Source organism: Oncorhynchus gorbuscha, unplaced genomic scaffold (assembly GCF_021184085.1).
Source record: "Oncorhynchus gorbuscha isolate QuinsamMale2020 ecotype Even-year unplaced genomic scaffold, OgorEven_v1.0 Un_scaffold_1356, whole genome shotgun sequence".
NCBI lineage: Eukaryota > Metazoa > Chordata > Actinopteri > Salmoniformes > Salmonidae > Oncorhynchus > Oncorhynchus gorbuscha.
In genome coordinates, this window is record NW_025746154.1 from 73,209 (window position 1) to 100,000 (window position 26,792).

Below are 26,792 nucleotides of genomic sequence, written 5' to 3' on the forward strand. Positions count from 1 at the left end.
GGCAGATTATGGTATAGCAGGGACTGTCTGGTCCTGGCCAGGCAGATTGTGGTATAGCAGGGACTGTCTGGTCCTGGACAGGCAGATTGTGGTATAGCAGGGACTGTCTGGTCCTGGACAGGCAGATTGTGGTATAGCAGGGACTGTCTGGTCCTGGCCAGGCAGATTGTGGTATAGCAGGGACTGTCTGGTCCTGGCCAGGCAGATTGCGGTATAGCAGGGACTGTCTGGTCCTGGACAGGCAGATTGCGGTATAGCAGGGACTGTCTGGTCCTGGTCAGGCAGATTGCGGTATAGCAGGGACTGTCTGGTCCTGGACAGGCAGATTGCGGTATAGCAGGGACTGTCTGGTCCTGGTCCTGGCCAGGCAGATTGCGGTATAGCAGGGACTGTCTGGTCCTGGCCAGGCAGATTGTGGTATAGCAGGGACTGTCTGGTCCTGGCCAGGCAGATTGTGGTATAGCAGGGACTGTCTGGTCCTGGCCAGGCAGATTGTGGTATAGCAGGGACTGTCTGGTCCTGGCCAGGCAGATTGTGGTATAGCAGGGACTGTCTGGTCCTGGTCCTGGCCAGGCAGATTGTGGTATAGCAGGGACTGTCTGGTCCTGGACAGGCAGATTGTGGTATAGCAGGGACTGTCTGGTCCTGGTCAGGCAGATTGCGGTATAGCAGGGACTGTCTGGTCCTGGACAGGCAGATTGTGGTATAGCAGGGACTGTCTGGTCCTGGTCCTGGCCAGGCAGATTGTGGTATAGCAGGGACTGTCTGGTCCTGGCCAGGCAGATTGTGGTATAGCAGGGACTGTCTGGTCCTGGCCAGGCAGATTGTGGTATAGCAGGGACTGTCTGGTCCTGGCCAGGCAGATTGCGGTATAGCAGGGACTGTCTGGTCCTGGTCCTGGCCAGGCAGATTGCGGTATAGCAGGGACTGTCTGGTCCTGGACAGGCAGATTGCGGTATAGCAGGGACTGTCTGGTCCCGGTCAGGCAGATTGCGGTATAGCAGGGACTGTCTGGTCCTGGACAGGCAGATTGTGGTATAGCAGGGACTGTCTGGTCCTGGTCCTGGCCAGGCAGATTGTGGTATAGCAGGGACTGTCTGGTCCTGGCCAGGCAGATTGTGGTATAGCAGGGACTGTCTGGTCCTGGCCAGGCAGATTGTGGTATAGCAGGGACTGTCTGGTCCTGGCCAGGCAGATTGTGGTATAGCAGGGACTGTCTGGTCCTGGCCAGGCAGATTGCGGTATAGCAGGGACTGTCTGGTCCTGGCCAGGCAGATTGTGGTATAGCAGGGACTGTCTGGTCCTGGCCAGGCAGATTGTGGTATAGCAGGGACTGTCTGGTCCTGGCCACGCAGATTAGCAGGGACGGTATAGCAGGGACTGTCTGGTCCTGGCCAGGCAGATTGTGGTATAGCAGGGACTGTCTGGTCCTGGCCAGGCAGATTGTGGTATAGCAGGGACTGTCTGGTCCTGGACAGGCAGATTGTGGTATAGCAGGGACTGTCTGGTCCTGGACAGGCAGATTGTGGTATAGCAGGGACTGTCTGGTCCTGGCCAGGCAGATTGCGGTATAGCAGGGACTGTCTGGTCCTGGCCAGGCAGATTGTGGTATAGCAGGGACTGTCTGGTCCTGGAGGCAGATTGTGGTATAGCAGGGACTGTCTGGTCCTGGCCAGGCAGATTGTGGTATAGCAGGGACTGTCTGGTCCTGGCCAGGCAGATTGCGGTATAGCAGGGACTGTCTGGTCCTGGTCCTGGCCAGGCAGATTGCGGTATAGCAGGGACTGTCTGGTCCTGGACAGGCAGATTGCGGTATAGCAGGGACTGTCTGGTCCCGGTCAGGCAGATTGCGGTATAGCAGGGACTGTCTGGTCCTGGACAGGCAGATTGTCCTGGCCTATAGCAGGGACTGTCTGGTCCTGGTCCTGGCCAGGCAGATTGCGGTATAGCAGGGACTGTCTGGTCCTGGCCAGGCAGATTGTGGTATAGCAGGGACTGTCTGGTCCTGGCCAGGCAGATTGTGGTATAGCAGGGACTGTCTGGTCCTGGCCAGGCAGATTGTGGTATAGCAGGGACTGTCTGGTCCTGGCCAGGCAGATTGCGGTATAGCAGGGACTGTCTGGTCCTGGCCAGGCAGATTGTGGTATAGCAGGGACTGTCTAGTCCTGGCCAGGCAGATTGTGGTATAGCAGGGACTGTCTGGTCCTGGCCACGCAGATTGCGGTATAGCAGGGACTGTCTGGTCCTGGCCAGGCAGATTGTGGTATAGCAGGGACTGTCTGGTCCTGGCCAGGCAGATTGTGGTATAGCAGGGACTGTCTGGTCCTGGACAGGCAGATTGTGGTATAGCAGGGACTGTCTGGTCCTGGACAGGCAGATTGTGGTATACAGGGGACTGTCTGGTCCTGGCCAGGCAGATTGTCCTGGTATAGCAGGGACTGTCTGGTCCTGGCCAGGCAGATTGTGGTATAGCAGGGACTGTCTGGTCCTGGAGGCAGATTGTGGTATAGCAGGGACTGTCTGGTCCTGGCCAGGCAGATTGTGGTATAGCAAACACTATTTAGCAGGTTTCGGGTACTGCGATGAGTAAGAAGTTTCCTCCTGCATATGCCACTACATAGACGATTGGGAGCATACCGTCTACACCAAGCGCAGGAAGCTACCCTCCCTTTACATCCAGGCCACTACATAGCCGATTGGGAGCATACCGTCTACACCAAGCGCAGGAAGCTACCCTCCCTTTACATCCAGTACGTAGATGATATCTTTGGGTTTTGGTGCCACCCAGTGGCATCATCCTTCCATCACAGTTAAGTTTAACCTACAAAGACAAAATATAGCAAATTTCTTAACACAGATATTCGGATGCAGGGGAACGATGGAAGGAATCTCTTGGGGACGAAGGTATATTTTAAGCCTACTGACACACACGCCTTGTTCCATGAGACTAGTTATCACCCTCTACGCATGTACAGGGCTCTTATAAAGTCTCCACTGATAAGATTGAACACAATATGTACAGGAGCAGAGGGATGTTGAAGTAGCAACACAGATAGTCTTCAGACCAAGAGGTTAGAGGTTACACCGAGAGGTTACACCAAGAAGTTAGAGGTTACACCGAGAGGTTAGAGGGTACACCGAGAGATTACACCAAGAAGTTAGAGGTTACACCGAGAGGTTAGAGGGTACACCGAGAGATTACACCAAGAAGTTAGAGGTTACACCGAGAGGTTAGAGGGTACACCGAGAGAGATTACAACAAGAAGTTAGAGGTTACACCAAGAGGTTAGACCAAGAGGTTAGAGGTCACACCAAGAGGTTAGAGGTCACACCAATAGAGGTTACACCAGAAGGAGAGTTTACAGTCTAACCAGACACCTAGGTATTTGTACTTGTCCACGTATTCTAAGTCAGAACCGTCCAGAGTAATGTTGTTGTACAGGCAAGCAGGTGCAGGCAGCGATCGGTGGAAGAGCATGCATTTAGTTTTACTTGTATTTAAGAGCAATTGAAAGAAGGGCCAGAAGTATACAGAATAATGAATTAAATTAAGTATTCTAATTTAGTTTTACTTGTAATAAATAAAAGGACAAAAGGACCATTTCATACTAATTTTGATGTAAAATAATCTAATTGTATTTGACCTTGGTGAAGACCGAATGCAAGCCCAGGGGGGAAATGAGTTTGACACCCCTGAGCTGCAGGCCGGTATTGAGGAATATAAAGGAGGGAAATTCCATCTATGGCCACTAGATGGCACCAGACACTATTTTGTTCTGCCACTGTGGCGTCACTGTAGTCTAGGAGTTTAACGACACAGAGCTTTGACAATCCATCTCATTATTTGAATGCATGATAACGATACTGATCTTGTTTAATTGATTATAAACATTAAACAGGAAGTGTATGATCTATGGGTGTTATTAATTAAACAGGAAGAGTATGATCTATAGGTGTTAATTAAACAGGAAGTGTATGATCTATGGGTGTTATTAATTAAACAGGAAGTGTATGATCTATGGGTGTTCTTAATTAAACAGGAAGTGTATGATCTATGGGTGTTATTAATTAAACAGGAAGTGTATGATCTATGGGTGTTATTAATTAAACAGGAAGTGTCTGATCCATGGGTGTTATTAATTAAACAGGAAGTGTTTGATCCATGGGTGTTATTAATTAAACAGGAAGTGTATGATCTATGGGTGTTATTAATTAAACAGGAAGTGTATGATCTATGGGTGTTATTAATTAAACAGGAAGTGTATGACTATGGGTGTTATTAATTAAAAGTGTATGATCTATGGGTGTTATTAATTAAACAGGAAGTGTATGATCTATGGGTGTTATTAATTAACCAGTAAGTGTATGATCTATGGGTGTTATTAATTAAACAGGAAGTGTTTGATCCATGGGTGTTATTAATTAAACAGGAAGTGTATGATCTATGGGTGTTATTAATTAAACAGGAAGTGTATGATCTATGGGTGTTATTAATTAAACAGGAAGTGTATGATCTATGGGTGTTATTAATTAAACAGGAAGTGTATGATCTATGGGTGTTATTAATTAAACAGGAAGTGTATGATCTATGGGTGTTATTAATTAAACAGGAAGTGTATGATCTATGGGTGTTATTAATTAAACAGGAAGTGTATGATCTATGGGTGTTATTAATTAAACAGGAAGTGTATGATCTATGGGTGTTATTAATTAAACAGGAAGTGTATGATCTATGGGTGTTATTAATTAAACAGGAAGTGTATGATCTATGGGTGTTATTAATTAAACAGGAAGTGTATGATCTATGGGTGTTATTAATTAAACAGGAAGTGTATGATCTATGGGTGTTATTAATTAAACAGGAAGTGTATGATCTATGGGTGTTATTAATTAAACAGGAAGTGTATGATCTATGGGTGTTATTAATTAAACAGGAAGTGTATGATCTATGGGTGTTATTAATTAACCAGGAAGTGTATGATCTATGGGTGTTATTAATTAAACAGGAAGTGTATGATCTATGGGTGTTATTAATTAACCAGTAAGTGTATGATCTATGGGTGTTATTAATTAAACAGGAAGTGTTTGATCCATGGGTGTTATTAATTGCTGGTGACGTGTAGACTACTATGGAAAGTACTGTGAAAGAACACTGCTGTGTTCTCTTATTATTACCCAAGGAGCAACACAACTCCATCACCTTGACGGTTGTTGAAGAACATACAGCATGGTTGGAGTTGTCTGGTTGAAGAACATACAGCATGGTTGGAGTTGTCTGGTTGGAGAACATACAGCATGGTTGGAGTTGTCTGGTTGAAGAACATACAGCATGGTTGGAGTTGTCTGGTTGAAGAACATACAGCATGGTTGGAGTTGTCTGGTTGAAGAACATACAGCATGGTTGGAGTTGTCTGGTTGAAGAACATACAGCATGGTTGGAGTTGTCTGGTTGAAGAACATACAGCATGGTTGGAGTTGTCTGGTTGGAGACATTACGTCCAGATCACTCCAGTAGTGGTATTTCACGTGTCAAAATGACTTTCATCCCACTGAGCCGTACTTAAACCTTCAGACACTTAGAGACCTTAAAGTGTTCAATAAAAAGGCTGTTTTAAGTGTTTAAACTCCATCTGTGGTGATAAAACACGTCCCTGCTGTAACTTCTTCTTGGTCTTGTTCCCCCTCTCTCTCTTTCATTCTTTCTTTCTCTCCCTCCCTGCCGGGCAGCAAGCAGGGGGCCGACCACATCAGGGGAAAGTGTTGCAGTGTGTGTGTGTGTGTGTGTGTGTGTGTGCGCGCGCGCTGTCGACGGGGCTGGTTGGATTGAATTAACAATGCAATGAGGGTGAGAAGGGGAGAAACAGCGAGGGGCAGTCTACAGAGAGAGAGTGTTAGGGAGGGGGAGAAGGTGTTAGGGAGGGAGAGGGCGAGGGAGAGAGAGTGTTAGCGAGGGAGAGAGAGTGTTAGGGGGAGGGAGAAGTTAGGGAGGGGAGAGAGAGTGTTAGGGAGGGAGAGTGTTAGGGAGGGGGAGAGAGAGTGTTAGGGAGGGAGAGGGCGAGGGAGAGAGAGTGTTAGGGAGGGAGGAGAGGGCAAGACTTGTTTAGTGATGAAAGCCAATAGAAAGTCTGCTGGGTGATAATATCCACATGTGGGAGATGGAGAGGAGCCAGAACACAGAGACGCGGAGAGAGAGAGACCCTAACCACAGGAACTCAGGCTGTCTATGGGCATCCATACAGCTACCTCACCAGGACCCCGAAGAGAGTCGCGGACTGGCCAGGGTAGAGACCAGCGAACAAACCAGCAAAACAGAGCTCAGCATAGAAACCCTGATCTGACAGAAGAGCTGAACAACCTTCAAACTGACCAGCAAAACAGAGGAGACAACCGATGAGTGACCAACGAATAGACCACCTCAACCCCTGACCTCTGTCTCTACTGGAATAATTACCTAACCCTAACGCAGAGACAGACCGGGACACAGAGAGAGAGAGAGAGAGAGAGAGGACGCTTTGGACACCTGAAACAAGAGGTAAAACTGACCTGACACTTCCTATCCTTACAGACAAGATGTCAACTGACCTGACACTTCCTAACCTTACAGACAAGATGTCAACTGACCTGACACTTCCTAACCTTACAGACAAGATGTCAACTGACCTGACACTTCCTAACCTTACAGACAAGATGTCAACTGACCTGACACTTCCTAACCTTAGAGACAAGATGTCAACTGACCTGACACTTCCTAACCTTAGAGACAAGATGTCAACTGACCTGACACTTCCTAACCTTACAGACAAGATGTCAACTGACCTGACACTTCCTAACCTTACAGACAAGATGTCAACTGACCTGACACTTCCTAACCTTAGAGACAAGATGTCAACTGACCTGACACTTCCTAACCTTATAGACAAGATGTCAACTGACCTGACACTTCCTAACCTTACAGACAAGATGTCAACTGACCTGACACTTCCTAACCTTAGAGACAAGATGTCAACTGACCTGACACTTCCTAACCTTACAGACAAGATGTCAACTGACCTGACACTTCCTAACCTTAGAGACAAGATGTCAACTGACCTGACACTTCCTAACCTTAGAGACAGAACCACACTGAGAATAGAGTACCAATGTCCTCCTTATCTCAATCATCCTCACTTAGACAAGCTCTGGGCACAGTTTACTGTAAATGGTACAGACGTATAAGGTAAGAGGTTAACATAATCTCTGGTGTTGATATGGTGTTAATATGATCAGCTGTGATGTTGTACTCCAGTACCCCTTAAATATGATTTATCTAGATGACTTTAATTCATTTACATCACTGAAATGAGAGAACTTGCCCTCACCACAATTCACACAACATTATTTATTAAATGATTGATGTGTTGAGGGACATTTTAATTCATAACCAATAGTGTAGCAGAAGGGGAGAGTGGGTGCAGTTTGAACCACCCTTGTTTCTAGGAAACCGTACACAAAATGAATCATGTGACCTAATATGCAGGAAGAGGTCATCAGTTCATGGAGTCTGCGAAGGATGAAACCACATGGAAAAACTGACCAGCAAGTTAGGTCCAAAACAAACAGATTTTCACCAAGTCAAACGATTTTATTGTGTTAGAGGTTTCATTATGCTTGTATCTTAACCAAAGTAGATCAGTTTAACATAATTATAAACATCAGTTGGGGCCTCGATTAGCTTCAATATGAGGTCCTAAATATAGTATGAAAGTGCATCCTTGTAGCTGTGTAGGCTAATAGAGTGTAAATGTTTGCCTTGGGGTATGTTGAGCCAATGTCAAGTTGAGCCAATGTAAGTGTAAGTGTTTTTTTCCAAGGGGGAATGCAAAGCATTATGGGTGAGATATGAGGTATCAACAGGGCCTAGATTGTGATTGTGTGTTTGAGAACTAAAGATAGACTTAGGTTTTTAAAAGGTGGTGGAAATATTTAGTTACGTAATTAATTACAATTTAATGTGTAGGTGGCTTAATTTACCTTGTCCCGTTCCAAGAGACCACTTTTTTGGTTTTCAAAACTGTCAGTCAGTTAAGAACAAATTCTTATTTTTCAATGACGGCCTACCAAAAGGCAAAAGGCCTTTTATAGGACAACACACACATCCCAACAAGAGAGACACCACAACACGACAACGACATAGCATGAATTATGATTATTTACATTTACATTTAAGTCATTTAGCAGACGCTCTTATCCAGAGCGACTTACAAATTGGTGCATTCACCTTATGACATCCAGTGGAACAGTCACTTTACAATAGTGCATCTAAATCTTAAAGGGGGGTGAGAGGGAATACTTATCCTATCCTAGGTATTCCTTAAAGAGGTGGGGTTTCAGGTGTCTCCGGAAGGTGGTGATTGACTCCGCTGTCCTGGCGTCGTGAGGGAGTTTGTTCCACCATTGGGGGGCCAGAGCAGCGAACAGTTTTGACTGGGCTGAGCGGGAGCTGTACTTCCTCAGTGGTAGGGAGGCGAGCAGGCCAGAGGTGGATGAACACAGTGCCCTTGTTTGGGTGTAGGGCCTGATCAGAGCCTGGAGGTACTGAGGTGCCGTTCCCCTCACAGCTCCGTAGGCAAGCACCATGGTCTTGTAGCGGATGCGAGCTTCAACTGAAAGCCAGTGGAGAGAACGGAGGAGCGGGGTGACGTGAGAGAACTTGGGAAGGTTGAACACCAGACGGGCTGCGGCGTTCTGGATGAGTTGAAGGGGTTTAATGGCACAGGCAGGGAGCCCAGCCAACAGCGAGTTGCAGTAATCCAGACGGGAGATGACAAGTGCCTGGATTAGGACCTGCGCCGCTTCCTGTGTGAGGCAGGGTCGTACTCTGCGGATGTTGTAGAGCATGAACCTACAGGAACGGGCCACCGCCTTGATGTTGGTTGAGAACGACAGGGTGTTGTCCAGGATCACACCAAGGTTCTTAGCGCTCTGGGAGGAGGACACAATGGAGTTGTCAACCGTGATGGCGAGATCATGGAACGGGCAGTCCTTCCCCGGGAGGAAGAGCAGCTCCGTCTTGCCGAGGTTCAGCTTGAGGTGGTGATCCGTCATCCACACTGATATGTCTGCCAGACATGCAGAGATGCGATTCGCCACCTGGTCATCAGAAGGGGGAAAGGAGAAGATTAGTTGTGTGTCGTCTGCATAGCAATGATAGGAGAGACCATGTGAGGTTATGACAGAGCCAAGTGACTTGGTGTATAGCGAGAATAGGCCCCAGGGCCTAGAACAGAGCCCTGGGGGACACCAGTGGTGAGAGCGCGTGGTGAGGAGACAGATTCTCGCCACGCCACCTGGTAGGAGCGACCTGTCAGGTAGGACGCAATCCAAGCGTGGGCCGCGCCGGAGATGCCCAACTCGGAGAGGGTGGAGAGGAGGATCTGATGGTTCACAGTATCGAAGGCAGCCGATAGATCTAGAAGGATGAGAGCAGAGGAGAGAGAGTTAGCTTTAGCAGTGAGGAGCGCTCCGTGATACAGAGGAGAGCAGTCTCAGTTGAATGACTAGTCTTGAAACCTGACTGATTTGGATCAAGAAGGTCATTCAGAGAGAGATAGCGGGAGAGCTGGCCAAGGACGGCACGTTCAAGAGTTTTGGAGAGAAAAGAAAGAAGGGATACTGGTCTGTAATTGTTGACATCGGAGGGATCGAGTGTAGGTTTTTTCAGAAGGGGTGTAACTCTCGCTCTCTTGAAGACGGAAGGGACGTAGCCAGCGGTCAGGGATGAGTTGATGAGCGAGGTGAGGTAAGGGAGAAGGTCTCCGGAAATGGTCTGGAGAAGAGGGGGGATAGGTTCAAGCGGGCAGGTTGTTGGGCGGCCGGCCGTCACAAGACGCGAGATTTCATCTGGAGAGAGAGGGGAGAAAGAGGTCAGAGCACAAGGTAGGGCAGTGTGAGCAGAACCAGCGGTGTCGTTTGACTTAGCAAACGAGGATCGGATGTCGTCGACCTTCTTTTCAAAATGGTTGACGAAGTCGTCTGCAGAGAGGGAGGAGGGGGAGGGGGAGGAGGATTCAGGAGGGAGGAGAAGGTGGCAAAGAGCTTCCTAGGGTTAGAGGCAGATGCTTGGAATTTAGCGTGGTAGAAAGTGGCTTTAGCAGCAGAGACAGAGGAGGAAAATGTAGAGAGGAGGGAGTGAAAGGATGCCAGGTCCGCAGGGAGGCGAGTTTTCCTCCATTTCCGCTCGGCTGCCCGGAGCCCTGTTCTGTGAGCTCGCAATGAGTCATCGAGCCACGGAGCGGGAGGGGAGGACCGAGCCGGCCTGGAGGATAGGGGACATAGAGAGTCAAAGGATGCAGAGAGGGTGGAGAGGAGGGTTGAGGAGGCAGAATCAGGAGATAGGTTGGAGAAGGTTTGAGCGGAGGGAAGAGATGATAGGATGGAAGAGAGGAGAGAGTAGCGGGGGAGAGAGAGCGAAGGTTGGGACGGCGCGATACCATCCGAGTAGGGGCAGTGTGGGAGGTGTTGGATGAGAGCGAGAGGGAAAAGGATACAAGGTAGTGGTCGGAGACTTGGAGGGGAGTTGCAATGAGGTTAGTGGAAGAACAGCATCTAGTAAAGATGAGGTCGAGCGTATTGCCTGCCTTGTGAGTAGGGGGAAGGTGAGAGGGTGAGGTCAAAAAAAGAGGAGAGGAGTGGAAAGAAGGAGGCAGAGAGGAATGAGTCAAAGGTAGACGTGGGGAGGTTAAAGTCGCCCAGAACTGTGAGAGGTGAGCCGTCCTCAGGAAAGGAGCTTATCAAGGCATCAAGCTCATTGATTAACTCTCCGAGGGAACCTGGAGGGCGATAAATGATAAGGATGTTAAGCTTGAAAGGGCTGGTAACTGTGACAGCATGGAATTCAAAGGAGGCGATAGACAGATGGGTAAGGGAGAAAGAGAGAATGACCACTTGGGAGAGATGAGGATCCCAGTGCCACCACCCCGCTGACCAGAAGCTCTCGGGTGTGCGAGAACACGTGGGCGGACGAAGAGAGAGCAGTAGGAGTAGCAGTGTTGTCTGTGGTGATCCATGTTTCCGTTAGTGCCAAGAAGTCGAGGGACTGGAGGGAGACATAGGCTGAGATGAACTCTGCCTTGTTGACCGCAGATCGGCAGTTCCAGAGGCTACCGGAGACCTGGAACTCCACGTGGGTCGTGCGCGCTGGGACCACCAGATTAGGTGGCCGCGGCCACGCGGGTGTGGAGCGTTTGTATGGTCTGTGCAGAGAGGAGAGAACAGGGATAAACAGACACATAGTTGACAGGCTACAGAAGAGGCTACGCTAATGCAAAGGAGATTGGAATGACAAGTGGACTACACGTCTCGAATGTTCAGAAAGTTAAGCTACGTAGCAAGAATCTTATTGACTAAAAATGATTAAAATGATACAGTACTGCTGAAGTAGGCTAGCTGGCAGTGGGTGCGTTGTTGACACTACACTAATCAAGTCGTTCCGTTGAGTGTAATAGTCTCTACAGTGCTGCTATTCGGGGCTAGCTGGCTAGCTAGTAGTGTTGTTTACGTTACGTTGCGTTAAAAGAACGACAATAGCTGGCTAGCTAACCTAGAAAATCGCTCTAGACTACACAATTATCTTTGATACAAAGACGGCTATGTAGCTAGCTATGTAGCTAGCTACGATCAAACAAATCAAACCGTTGTACTGTAATGAAATGAAATGAAAATGTGATACTACCTGTGAATGCGACCGGGTTGTTGAGTTCTATTCAGAAGACGTTGGCTAGCGTTGGCTAGCTGTTGGCTAGCTAGCAGAGTCTCCTACGTTAAGGACGACAAATAGCTGGCTAGCTAACCTCGGTAAATTAAGATAATCACTAAGACTACACACTCTAAACCTAAACAACACAATTATCTTGGAACGAAGATACGAAGACAGCAAAGACAGCTATGTAGCTAGCTAACACTACACTAATCAAGTCGTTCAGTTCAGTGTAATAGTTTCTCCAGTGCAGCTAATCAGTGGACGTTAGCTAGCTGGGATGCACGACATCAACAAGAGAGACACCACAACATAAAGACAGACCTAAGACAACAACATAGCAAGGCAGAAGAGAGACACCACAACATAAAGACAGACCGAAGACAACAACATAGCAAGGCAGAAGAGAGACACCACAACATAAAGACAGACCGAAGACAACAACATAGCAAGGCAGAAGAGAGACACCACAACATAAAGACAGACCTAAGACAACAACATAGCAAGGCAGAAGAGAGACACCACAACACGACAACAACATAGCAAGGCAGAAGAGACACCACAACATAAAGACAGACCTAAGACAACAACATAGCAAGGCAGAAGAGAGACACCACAACACAAAGACAGACCGAAGACAACAACATAGCATGGCAGAAGAGAGACACCACAACACAACATAAAGACAGACCGAAGACAACAACATAGCAAAGCAGAAGAGAGACACCACAACATAAAGACAGACCGAAGACAACATAGCATGAATTATGATTATTTCTGGGGATACACGCCATCCTGAAATATATGTAGATATCTTTGTTCGAAAGAATACTGTATTTCCTTTGACAGACGGAAGCTGAATGTTAAAACTGGTTTAACTTACCCACCCCCTCTCTCCTACTACTGACACATATTCCACCCCCTCTCTCCTACTACTGACACATATTCCACCCCCTCTCTCCTACTACTGACACATATTCACCCCCTCTCTCCTACTATTGACACATATTCCACCCCTCTCTCCTACTACTGACACATATCCCACCCCTCTCTCCTACTATTGACACATATTCAACCCCTCTCTCCTACTACTGACACATATTCCACCCCCTCTCTCCTACTACTGACACATATTCAACCCCTCTCTCCTACTATTGACACATATTCCACCCCTCTCTCCTACTATTGACACATATTCACCCCTCTCTCCTACTATTGACACATATTCCACCCCCTCTCTCCTACTATTGACACATATTCCACCCCTCTCTCCTACTACTGACACATATCCCCCCCTCTCTCCTACTACTGACACATATCCCACCCCTCTCTCCTACTACTGACACATATTCCACCCCCTCTCTCCTACTACTGACACATATTCCACCCCCTCTCTCCTACTACTGACACATATTCCACCCCCTCTCTCCTACTACTGACACATATCCCACCCCTCTCTCCTACTACTGACACATATCCCACCCCCTCTCTCCTACTACTGACACATATCCCACCCCCTCTCTCCTACTACTGACACATATCCCACCCCTCTCTCCTACTACTGACACATATTCCACCCCCTCTCTCCTACTACTGACACATATTCCACCCCTCTCTCCTACTACTGACACATATTCCACCCCTCTCTCCTACTACTGACACATATTCCACCCCCTCTCTCCTACTATTGACACATATTCCACCCCTCTCTCCTACTACTGACCTACCCCCTCTCTCCTACTACAGACACATATCCCACCCCTCTCTCCTACTACTGACACATATTCCACCCCCTCTCTCCTACTACTGACACATATCCCACCCCCTCTCTCCTACTATTGACACATATTCCACCCCTCTCTCCTACTACTGACACATATTCCACCCCCTCTCTCCTACTACTGACACATATTCCACCCCCTCTCTCCTACTACTGACACATATTCCACCCCTCTCTCCTACTACTGACACATATTCACCCCTCTCTCCTACTACTGACACATATTCCACCCCCTCTCTCCTACTACTGACACATATTCCACCCCTCTCTCCTACTACTGACACATATTCACCCCTCTCTCCTACTACTGACACATATTCCACCCCTCTCTCCTACTACTGACACATATTCCACCCCTCTCTCCTACTACTGACACATATCCCACCCCCTCTCTCCTACTACTGACACATATTCCACCCCCTCTCTCCTACTACTGACACATATTCCACCCCCTCTCCTACTACTGACACATATCCCACCCCTCTCTCCTACTATTGACACATATTCCACCCCCTCTCTCCTACTACTGACACATATTCCACCCCTCTCTCCTACTACTGACACATATTCACCCCCTCTCTCCTACTACTGACACATATTCACCCCTCTCTCCTACTACTGACACATATTCCACCCCTCTCTCCTACTACTGACACATATTCAACCCCTCTCTCCTACTACTGACACATATTCCACCCCCTCTCTCCTACTACTGACACATATTCACCCCTCTCTCTCCTACTACTGACACATATTCCACCCCCCTCTCCTACTACTGACACATATTCCACCCCTCTCTCCTACTACTGACACATATTCCACCCCCTCTCTCCTACTACTGACACATATTCAACCCCTCTCTCCTACTACTGACACATATTCCACCCCCTCTCTCCTACTATTGACACATATCCCACCCCTCTCTCCTACTATTGACACATATCCCACCCCCTCTCTCCTACTACTGACCCATATTCCACCCCCTCTCTCCTACTACTGACACATATTCCCCCCTCTCTCCTACTACTGACACATATTCCACCCCCTCTCTCCTACTACTGACACATATTCAACCCCCTCTCTCCTACTACTGACACATATCCCACCCCCTCTCTCCTACTACTGACACATATTCAACCCCTCTCTCCTACTACTGACACATATTCCACCCCTCTCTCCTACTATTGACACATATCCCACCCCTCTCTCCTACTATTGACACATATCCCACCCCTCTCTCCTACTACTGACCCATATTCCACCCTCTCTCCTACTACTGACACATATTCCACCCCTCTCTCCTACTACTGACACATATTCCACCCCTCTCTCCTACTACTGACACATATTCAACCCCCTCTCTCCTACTACTGACACATATCCCACCCCTCTCTCCTACTACTGACACATATTCAACCCCCTCTCTCCTACTACTGACACATATTCCACCCCCTCTCTCCTACTACTGACACATATTCACCCCTCTCTCCTACTACTGACACATATTCACCCCCTCTCTCCTACTACTGACACATATCCCACCCCTCTCTCCTACTACTGACACATATTCCACCCCCTCTCTCCTACTACTGACACATATCCCACCCCCTCTCTCCTACTACTGACACATATTCACCCCCTCTCTCCTACTACTGACACATATTCACCCCTCTCTCCTACTACTGACACATATTCCACCCCCTCTCTCCTACTACTGACACATATTCCACCCCTCTCTCCTACTACTGACACATATCCACCCCCTCTCTCCTACTATTGACACATATTCCACCCCCTCTCTCCTACTATTGACACATATTCCACCCCCCTCTCTCCTACTATTGACACATATTCCACCCCTCTCTCCTACCATTGACACATATTCAACCCCCTCTCTCCTACTATTGACACATATTCCACCCCTCTCTCCTACTATTGACACATATTCCACCCCTCTCTCCTACTATTGACACATATTCCACCCCCTCTCTCCTACTATTGACACATATTCAACCCCCTCTCTCCTACTATTGACACATATTCCACCCCCTCTCTCCTACTATTGACACATATTCCACCCCCTCTCTCCTACTATTGACACATATTCCACCCCTCTCTCCTACTACTGACACATATCCACCCCCTCTCTCCTACTATTGACACATATTCCACCCCCTCTCTCCTACTATTGACACATATTCACCCCCTCTCTCCTACTATTGACACATATCCCACCCCTCTCTCCTACTATTGACACTAAATTACACATATTCCACCCCCTCTCTCCTACTATTGACACTAAATTACACATATTCCACCCCTCTCTCCTACTATTGACACTAAATTACACATATTCCACCCCCTCTCTCCTACTATTGACACTAAATTACACATATTCAACCCCCTCTCTCCTACTATTGACACATATCCCACCCCCTCTCTCCTACTATTGACACATATTCACCCCTCTCTCCTACTATTGACACATATCCCACCCCTCTCTCCTACTATTGACACATATTCCACCCCTCTCTCCTACTACTGACACATATTCCACCCCCTCTCTCCTACTATTGACACATATTCACCCCCTCTCTCCTACTATTGACACATATCCCACCCCCTCTCTCCTACTACTGACACATATCCCACCCCTCTCTCCTACTACTGACACATATCCCACCCCTCTCTCCTACTACTGACACATATTCCACCCCCTCTCTCCTACTACTGACACATATCCCACCCCCTCTCTCCTACTATTGACACATATTCCACCCCTCTCTCCTACTATTGACACATATTCCACCCCCTCTCTCCTATTGACACATATCCCACCCCTCTCTCCTACTACTGACACATATTCACCCCCTCTCCTACTACTGACACATATTCCACCCCCTCTCTCCTACTACTGACACATATCCACCCCCTCTCTCCTACTACTGACACATATTCCACCCCTCTCTCCTACTACTGACACATATTCAACCCCTCTCTCCTACTACTGACACATATCCCACCCCCTCTCTCCTACTACTGACACATATCCACCCCTCTCTCCTACTATTGACACATATTCCACCCCTCTCTCCTACTATTGACACATATTCACCCCCTCTCCTACTATTGACACATATTCAACCCCTCTCTCCTACTATTGACACATATTCCACCCCCTCTCTCCTACTATTGACACATATTCAACCCCCTCTCTCCTACTATTGACACATATTCTACCCCCTCTCTCCTACTACTGACACATATTCCACCCCCTCTCTCCTACTATTGACACATATTCAACCCCTCTCTCCTACTATTGACACATATTCACCCCCTCTCTCCTACTATTGACACATATTCAACCCCTCTCTCCTACTATTGACACATATTCACCCCCTCTCTCCTACTACTGACACATATCCACCCCTCTCTCCTACTATTGACACATATTCCCCCCTCTCTCCTACTATTGACACTAAATTACACATATTCCACCCCTCTCTCCTACTATTGACACTAAATTACACATATTCCACCCCTCTCTCCTACTATTGACACTAAATTACACATATTCCACCCCCTCTCTCCTACTATTGACACTAAATTACACATATTCCACCCCTCTCTCCTACTATTGACACTAAATTACACATATTCCACCCCTCTCTCCTACTATTGACACTAAATTACACATATTCCACCCCTCTCTCCTACTATTGACACTAAATTACACATATTCCACCCCTCTCTCCTACTATTGACACTAAATTACACATATTCCACCCCTCTCTCCTACTATTGACACTAAATTACACATATTCAACCCCCTCTCTCCTACTATTGACACATATCCCACCCCTCTCTCCTACTATTGACACATATTCACCCCTCTCTCCTACTATTGACACATATTCACCCCTCTCTCCTACTATTGACACATATTCACCCCCTCTCTCCTACTATTGACACATATTCCACCCCCTCTCTCCTACTATTGACACATATTCCACCCCCTCTCTCCTACTATTGACACATATTCCACCCCTCTCTCCTACTATTGACACATATCCCACCCCCTCTCTCCTACTACTGACACATATCCCACCCCCTCTCTCCTACTACTGACACATATCCCACCCCCACTCTCCTACTACTGACACATATTCCACCCCTCTCTCCTACTATTGACACATATTCCACCCCCTCTCTCCTACTACTGACACATATTCCACCCCCTCTCTCCTACTACTGACACATATCCCACCCCCTCTCTCCTACTACTGACACATATTCCACCCCTCTCTCCTACTATTGACACATATTCAACCCCTCTCTCCTACTACTGACACATATCCACCCCCTCTCTCCTACTACTGACACATATTCCACCCCCTCTCTCCTACTACTGACACATATCCACCCCTCTCTCCTACTACTGACACATATTCCACCCCCTCTCTCCTACTATTGACACATATTCCACCCCCTCTCTCCTACTACTGACACATATCCACCCCTCTCTCCTACTACTGACACATATTCCACCCCCTCTCTCCTACTACTGACACATATCCACCCCCTCTCTCCTACTACTGACACATATTCCACCCCTCTCTCCTACTATTGACACATATTCCACCCCTCTCTCCTACTACTGACACATATTCCACCCCCTCTCTCCTACTACTGACACATATTCACCCCCTCTCTCCTACTATTGACACATATTCCACCCCTCTCTCCTACTATTCACACATATTCCACCCCTCTCTCCTACTATTGACACATATCCCACCCCCTCTCTCCTACTATTGACACATATTCCACCCCCTCTCTCCTACTATTGACACATATTCAACATTTAACAAGAGTGAGAAGGGATGGCTAGTTGACCTCAGAAGTCTAGAAGGCTTGCACAGTGCTTTGTGTATTGCTCAGTACTATGAATGTGTGTATCTCTGAACTATGAATGTGTATGTGTGTGTGGAAAAGGGTTCTGTGATCCGCTTAGTGATTTCTCAAAGTCGCAGCTCCAGACAGCTCCGTTAGGGGACTGTTACAGACAGCTCCGTTACAGACAGCTCCGTTACAGACAGCTCCGTTACAGACAGCTCCGTTACAGACAGCTCCGTTACAGACAGCTCCGTTACAGACAGCTCCGTTACAGACAGCTCCGTTACAGACAGCTCCGTTAGGGGACCGTTACAGACGGCTCCGTTACAGACAGCTCCGTTACAGACAGCTCCGTTACAGACAGCTCCGTTACAGACAGCTCCGTTACAGACAGCTCCGTTAGGGGACCGTTACAGACAGCTCCGTTACAGACAGCTCCGTTACAGACAGCTCCGTTACAGACAGCTCCGTTACAGACAGCTCCGTTAGGGGACCGTTACAGACGGCTCCGTTACAGACAGCTCCGTTAGGGGACCGTTACAGACAGCTCCGTTACAGACAGCTCCGTTACAGACAGCTCCGTTACAGACAGCTCCGTTAGGGGACCGTTACAGACGGCTCCGTTACAGACGGCTCCGTTACAGACAGCTCCGTTACAGACGGATCCGTTACAGACGGATCCGTTACAGACGGCTCCGTTACAGACGGATCCGTTACAGACGGATCCGTTACAGACGGCTCCGTTACAGACGGCTCCGTTACAGACTGCTCCGTTACAGACTGCTCCGTTACAGACAGCTCCGTTACAGACAGCTCCGTTACAGACAGCTCCGTTAGGGGACCGTTACAGACGGCTCCGTTACAGACGGCTCCGTTACAGACGGCTCCGTTACAGACGGCTCCGTTACAGACGGCTCCGTTAGGGGACCGTTACAGACGGCTCCGTTACAGACAGCTCCGTTAGGGGACCGTTACAGACGGCTCCGTTACAGACGGCTCCGTTACAGACAGCTCCGTTACAGACAGCTCCGTTACAGACAGCTCCGTTACAGACAGCTCCGTTAGGGGACCGTTACAGACGGCTCTGTTACAGACGGCTCCGTTACAGACAGCTCCGTTACAGACAGCTCCGTTACAGACAGCTCTGTTACAGACAGCTCCGTTACAGACAGCTCCGTTACAGACAGCTCCGTTAGGGGACCGTTACAGACAGCTTCGTTACAGACAGCTCCGTTACAGACAGCTCCGTCAGGGGACCGTTACAGACAGCTCCGTCAGGGGACCGTTACAGACAGCTCCGTCAGGGGACCGTTACAGACAGCTCCGTCAGGGGACCGTTACAGACAGCTCCGTCAGGGGACCGTTACAGACAGCTCCGTTACAGACAGCTCCGTTAGGGGACCGTTACAGACGGCTCTGTTACAGACGGCTCCGTTACAGACAGCTCCGTTACAGACAGCTCCGTTACAGACAGCTCCGTTACAGACAGCTCCGTTAGGGGACCGTTACAGACAGCTCCGTTACAGACAGCTCCGTTACAGACAGCTCCGTTACAGACAGCTCCGTTACAGACAGCTCCGTCAGGGGACCGTTACAGACAGCTCCGTCAGGGGACCGTTACAGACAGCTCCGTCAGGGGACCGTTACAGACAGCTCCGTCAGGGGACCGTTACAGACAGCTCCGTCAGGGGACCGTTACAGACAGCTCCGTCAGGGGACCGTTACAGACAGCTCCGTCAGGGGACCGTTACAGACAGCTCCGTTAGGGGACCGTTACAGACAGCTCCGTTACAGACAGCTCCGGTTACAGACAGCTCCGTTAGGGGACCGTTACAGACAGCTCCGTTAGGGGACCGTTACAGACAGCTCCGTTAGGGGACCGTTACAGACAGCTCCGTTACAGACAGCTCCGTTACAGACAGCTTATAGTTATGTAGTTATGTAGTACACCTCAGGACCTAGTATGATTATGTATCTGTAGTTATGTAGTACACCTCAGGACCTAGTATGATTATGTATCTGTAGTTATGTAGTACACCTCAGGACCTAGTATGATTATGTATCTGTAGTTATGTAGTACACCTCAGGACCTAGTATGATTATGTATCTGTAGTTATGTAGTACACCTCAGGACCTAGTATGATTATGTATCTGTAGTTATGTAGTACACCTCAGGACCTAGTATGATTATGTAGCTATAGTTATGTAGTTATGTAGCACACAAGATGGGGATATGAAGACGGGGAGGGGGGGAGGCAGGGAGATGGGGACAAGCAGGAAGGCAGTCAGGGAGGGAAGCAGGCAAGGGGGAAGGAGAGGTGGGGAGACGGGAGGCTGAGACGGGGGAGACGAGAGGCTGGGAGGGGGAGACGAGAGGCTGGGAGGGGGGAGACGAGAGGCTGGGAGGGGGAGACGAGAGGCTGGGAGGGGGAGACGAGAGGCTGGGAGGGGGAGACGAGAGGCTGGGAGGGGGAGACGAGAGGCTGGAAGGGGGAGACGAGAGGCTGGAAGGGGGAGACGAGAGGCTGGAAGGGGGAGACGAGAGGCTGGGAGGGGGAGACGAGAGGCTGGGAGGGGGAGACGAGAGGCTGGGATGCGGGAGACGAGAGGCTGGGATGCGGGAGACGAGAGGCTGGGATGCGGGAGACGAGAGGCTGGGATGCGGGAGACGAGAGGCTGGGAGGGGGGAGACGAGAGTCTGGGGGGGGGGAGACGAGAGTCTGGGAGGGGGGAGACGAGAGGCTGGGAGGGGGGAGACGAGAGGCTGGGAGGGGGAGACGAGAGGCTGGGAGGGGGAGACGAGAGGCTGGGAGGGGGAGACGAGAGGCTGGGAGGGGGAGACGAGAAGGCTGGGAGGGGGAGACGAGAGGCTGGGAGGGGGAGACGAGAGGCTGGGAGGGGAGACGAGAGGCTGGGAGGGGGAGACGAGAGGCTGGGAGGGGGGAGAGGGGGAGACGAGAGGCTGGGAGGGGGAGACGAGAGGCTGGGAGGGGGAGGGGAGACGAGAGGCTGGGAGGGGGGAGACGAGAGGCTGGGAGGGGGAGACGAGAGGCTGGGAGGGGGAGACGAGAGGCTGGGAGGGGGAGACGAGAGGCTGTGATGGGGGAGACGAGAGGCTGTGATGGGGAGACGAGAGGCTGTGATGGGGGAGACGAGAGGCTGGGAGGGGGAGACGAGAGGCTGGGAGGGGGAGACGAGAGGCTGGGAGGGGGAGACGAGAGGCTGGGAGGGGGAGACGAGAGGCTGGGAGGGGGAGACGAGAGGCTGGGAGGGGGAGACGAGAAGGCTGGGAGGGGGAGACGAGAAGGCTGGGAGGGGGAGACGAGAAGGCTGGGAGGGGAGACGAGAAGGCTGGGAGGGGGAGACGAGAGGCTGGGAGGGGGAGACGAGAGGCTGGGAGGGGGAGACGAGAGGCTGGGAGGGGGAGAGGGGGAGACGAGAGGCTGGGAGGGGAGACGAGAGGCTGGGAGGGGGAGGGGGAGACGAGAGGCTGGGAGGGGGAGACGAGAGGCTGGGAGGGGGAGACGAGAGGCTGGGGGGGGAGACGAGAGGCTGGGAGGGGGAGACGAGAGGCTGTGATGGGGGAGACGAGAGGCTGTGATGGGGAGACGAGAGGCTGTGATGGGGAGACGAGAGGCTGTGATGGGGGAGACGAGAGGCTGGGAGGGGGAGACGAGAGGCTGGAGTCTAGAGGCTGGGAGGCACAGAGGGAGATTGGTAGAAGAGAGGCTGGGAGGAAGCAGAGAGAGGCATGGCTACAGTGTTGTTAGGTGGACCAACCTACTGTAACCTTGACCTCCAGACGACATGGCAACAGTGTTTGTCTTTCCATGCTGTTGGTTAGTTTATCCAGGGAGATAAACCTCTGAGGAGGCACCTTGAGGAGGGCAGCCCCAGGTCTGACCAGCCCAGCACAGGGAGCTGGTACTGCCTTCCCCTGTTGGATCGGGCCTGTGGTCCCCCTAATCGGTGCTGGGGCTGTGGTTGGCGGACCACAGCCCCAGTAGCTCCCACCACAGCCAGCAGCTCCCACCCCCACCACAGCCAGCAGCTCCCACCACACCCAGCAGCCCCCACCCCCACCACAGCCAGCAGCTCCCACCACACCCAGCAGCCCCCACGCCCTACAACCACATCCAGCAGCCCCCACGCCCTACAACCACATCCAGCAGCCCCCACGCCCTACAACCACATCCAGCAGCCCCCACGCCCGACAACCACACCCAGCAGCTGCAGCCCCCACGCCCGACAACCACACCCAGCAGCTGCAGCCCCACTCCCACCACACCCAGCAGCTGCAGCTCCCACTCCCACCACAGCCAGCAGCTCCCACCACAGCCAGCAGCTCCCACCACAGCCAGCAGCTCCCACCACAGCCAGCAGCTCCCGCTCCCACCACAGCCAGCAGCTCCCGCTCCCACCACAGCCAGCAGCTCCCGCTCCCACCACAGCCAGCAGCTCCCGCTCCCACCACAGCCAGCAGCTCCCGCTCCCACCACAGCCAGCAGCTCCCGCTCCCGACCAGGAGCAGCAGCTCCCGCTCCCGACCAGGAGCAGCAGCTCCCGCTCCCGACCAGGAGCAGCAGCTCCCGCGCCCGACCAGGAGCAGCAGCTCCCACGCCCGACCAGGAGCAGCAGCTCCCACGCCCGACCAGGAGCAGCAGCTCCCACGCCCGACCAGGAGCAGCAGCTCCCACGCCCGACCAGGAGCAGCAGCTCCCACGCCCGACCAGGAGCAGCAGCTCCCACGCCCGACCAGGAGCAGCAGCTCCCACGCCCGACCAGGAGCAGCAGCTCCCACGCCCGACCAGGAGCAGCAGCTCCCACGCCCGACCAGGAGCAGCAGCTCCCACGCCCGACCAGGAGCAGCAGCAGCTCCCACCCCCACGCCCGACCAGCAGCAGCAGCTCCCACCCCCACCCCCACCCCCACGCCCGACCAGCAGCAGCTCCCACCCCCACGCCCGACCAGCAGCAGCTCCCACCCCCACGCCCGACCAGCAGCAGCTCCCACCCCCACGCCCGACCAGCAGCAGCTCCCACCCCCACGCCCGACCAGCAGCAGCTCCCACCCCCACGCCCGACCAGCAGCAGCTCCCACCCCCACGCCCGACCAGCAGCAGCAGCTCCCACCCCCACGCCCGACCAGCAGCAGCAGCAGCTCCCACCCCCACGCCCGACCAGCAGCAGCAGCAGCTCCCACCCCCACGCCCGACCAGCAGCAGCAGCTCCCACCCCCACGCCCGACCAGCAGCAGCAGCTCCCACCCCCACGCCCGACCAGCAGCAGCTCCCACCCCCACGCCCGACCAGCAGCAGCTCCCACCCAACAGCTCCCAACCCCACACCCAGCAGCAAATTGACCCCCACCCCACCACAGACAGCAGCTCCTACCCCCACGCCCACCACCACACCCAGCGGCTAATTGACCCCCACCCCACCACAGCAGCCCACCCATTCACCTCTGAAACCATCTCAGGCTGACCAAGTGGGCCTCAGCCTGTGGCATGTTGTTAATCCCAAATGGAGCCCCTTTCACTACATAGTGCACTACTATTGACCCCTGGAACGAAGACCACATGTGGGGTTGAACTAAGTAGCTGAGAATCCACTTCTGAAACTGAACAGTAGGCCGGGCTGGGGCAACATAAGGACTGTTTCTCAGCTGGTGGTAATTATCACCAGCAGCAGTAAGGGCTCAGGGTTGTGTCTGTGTCCAAAGTGCATTGTGGTTACAGCAGCCTATGTCCACACAGCAGCCCTATGTCCACACAGCAGCCCATGTCCACACAGCAGCCCATGTCCACACAGCAGCCCATGTCCACACAGCAGCCCATGTCCACACAGCAGCCCATGTCCACACAGCAGCCCATGTCCACACAGCAGCCCATGTCCACACAGCAGCCCATGTCCACACAGCAGCCCATGTCCACACAGCAGCCCATGTCCACACAGCAGCCCATGTCCACACAGCAGCCCATGTCCACACAGCAGCCCATGTCCACACAGCAGCCCATGTCCACACAGCAGCCCATGTCCACACAGCAGCCCATGTCCACACAGCAGCCCATGTCCACACAGCAGCCCCAGGCTAATTGTCTCTGTGTTAGAGAAGCCACATATAGCATGTTTCTTTAAATGCTCCACATTAGTAATGCGGTTTTCAGCCAATGGATCGGAGAACGTGATGAGGATAATTAGTAGAATTGGGATTTATTGTGTAAATGTAATACATGCTTCATTTAGAAATCAAAGGCCTCAGAAGATGTGTTAGTGGACATAGAGAGGCCTCATCAGGTTTCAGGTCTTCCTGACTTGTTGGTGTTGATGTAGAAGATGTATTAGTGGACATAGAGAGGAATCAGAAGATGTGTTAGTGGACATAGAGAGGCCTCATCAGGTTTCAGGTCTTCCTAACTTGTTGATACAGAAGATGTGTTTGCGGACGTAGGAAGGCCTCGAGGTCATTTCCTTAGGGACACGATATTCATATCCCCCTTTTTTCCCAAGATGATTTAGTCCACCTCATAACGGTTACTGTTCCAGGCAGCAGCAGCAGCATCTCTCCAACTTAAGGATAGGAATGATGATGGTGTCTAAGAATCGTTGACAGACATGTTCTCCACTTGGTTCTGGAGCTGGACTCCATCCTGCTGCTTCTTCTTCCCTCCATCCTGCTGCTTCTTCTTCCCTCCATCCTGCTGCTTCTTCTTCCCTCCATCCTGCATAGTATCCCTCTCTAGTATCCCTCTCTGTTTTAGCCGGGTGTTTGAGTAGGATAAAATAGCTAGCTGTATTCACTAGCTGGATAAGTGAATGTGAGAAAAAAATACAACAAAATTTTCTCTCTCTCTCTCTCTCTCTCTCTCTCTCTCTCTCTCTCTCTCTCTCTCTCTCTCTCTCTCTCTCTCTCTCTCTCTCTCTCTCTCTCTCTCTCTCTCTCTCTCTCTCTCTCTCTCTCTCTCTCTCTCTCTCTCTCTCTCTCTCTCTCTCTCTCTCTCTCTCTCTCTCTCTCTCTCTCTCTCTCTCTCTCTCTCTCTCTCTCTCTCTCTCTCTCTCTCTCTCTCTCTCTCTCTCTCTCTCTCTCTCTCTCTCTCTCTCTCTCTCTCTCTCTCTCTCTCTCTCTCTCTCTCTCTCTCTCTCTCTCTCTCTCGCTCCCTCTCTCTCTCTCTCTCTCTCTCTCTCTCTCTTCCACTGAGGACTCCCTCCCTCCATCATGACTCCACTGAGGACTCCTTCCCTCCCTCCATCATGACTCCCTCCCTCCCTCCATCATGACTCCACTGAGGACTCCCTCCCTCCCTCCATCATGACTCCACTGAGGACTCCTTCCCTCCCTCATGACTCCTTCCCTCCCTCCATCATGACTCCCTCCCTCCCTCCATCATGACTCCACTGAGGACTCCCTCCCTCCCTCCATCATGACTCCACTGAGGACTCCTTCCCTCCCTCATGACTCCTTCCCTCCCTCCATCATGACTCCCTCCCTCCCTCCATCATGACTCCACTGAGGACTCCCTCCCTCCCTCCATCATGACTCCACTGAGGACTCCTTCCCTCCCTCATGACTCCTTCCCTCCCTCCATCATGACTCCCTCCCTCCCTCCATCCATCATGACTCCACTGAGGACTCCTTCCCTCCCTCATGACTCAGGCTCCAAGGTCCACCACTGGAGACCTCTTACTCAGGCCCAGTATGGAAAACTGCCCTGACAGTTTTACTAACAGTACACGGAATAGAACAGTTTGGAATCACATGGCTCAGAAAACTACTAGGTCTAGATCAGATTCTCATTCATACTGGGAAGTGTTGACTTTACTGACAGATATATTCATACTGGGAAGGGCAGACAGATGTAATCATACTGGGAAGGGCTGACAGATGTATTCATACTGGGAAGGGCAGACAGATGTATTCATACTGGGAAGGGCAGACAGATGTATTCATACTGGGAAGGGCAGACAGATGTATTCATACTGGGAAGGGCAGACAGATGTATTCATACTGGGAAGGGCAGACAGATGTATTCATACTGGGAAGGGCAGACAGATGTATTCATACTGGGAAGGGCAGACAGATGTATTCATACTGGGAAGGGCAGACAGATGTATTCATACTGGGAAGGGCAGACAGATGTATTCATACTGGGAAGGGCAGACAGATGTATTCATACTGGGAAGGGCAGACAGATGTATTCATACTGGGAAGGGCAGACAGATGTATTCATACTGGGAAGGGCAGACAGATGTATTCATACTGGGAAGGGCAGACAGATGTATTCATACTGGGAAGGGCAGACAGATGTATTCATACTGGGAAGGGCAGACAGATGTATTCATACTGGGAAGGGCAGACAGATGTATTCATACTGGGAAGGGCAGAC

At 51.0% G+C, this 26,792-nt stretch overlaps 2 protein-coding genes across 2 annotated transcripts in view; one reads left to right on the top strand and one right to left on the bottom strand.

The window, feature by feature from the left end:
* The first annotated feature begins 6,101 nt into the window (after positions 1–6,101).
* LOC124022356 (gremlin-2-like) overlaps positions 6,102–26,792 on the top strand; it is a 32,432-nt gene continuing 11,741 nt past the window's right edge. The window contains exon 1 of the mRNA XM_046337281.1: positions 6,102–6,532. The gene's annotated coding sequence lies outside the window, so the exon portion shown is untranslated. The remainder of the gene's footprint in view (positions 6,533–26,792) is intronic.
* LOC124022351 (small cysteine and glycine repeat-containing protein 5-like) lies at positions 24,141–24,479 on the bottom strand. Its single transcript, XM_046337276.1, has one exon. It carries the CDS (start codon positions 24,477–24,479, stop codon positions 24,141–24,143), a length of 339 nt encoding a protein of 112 aa, XP_046193232.1.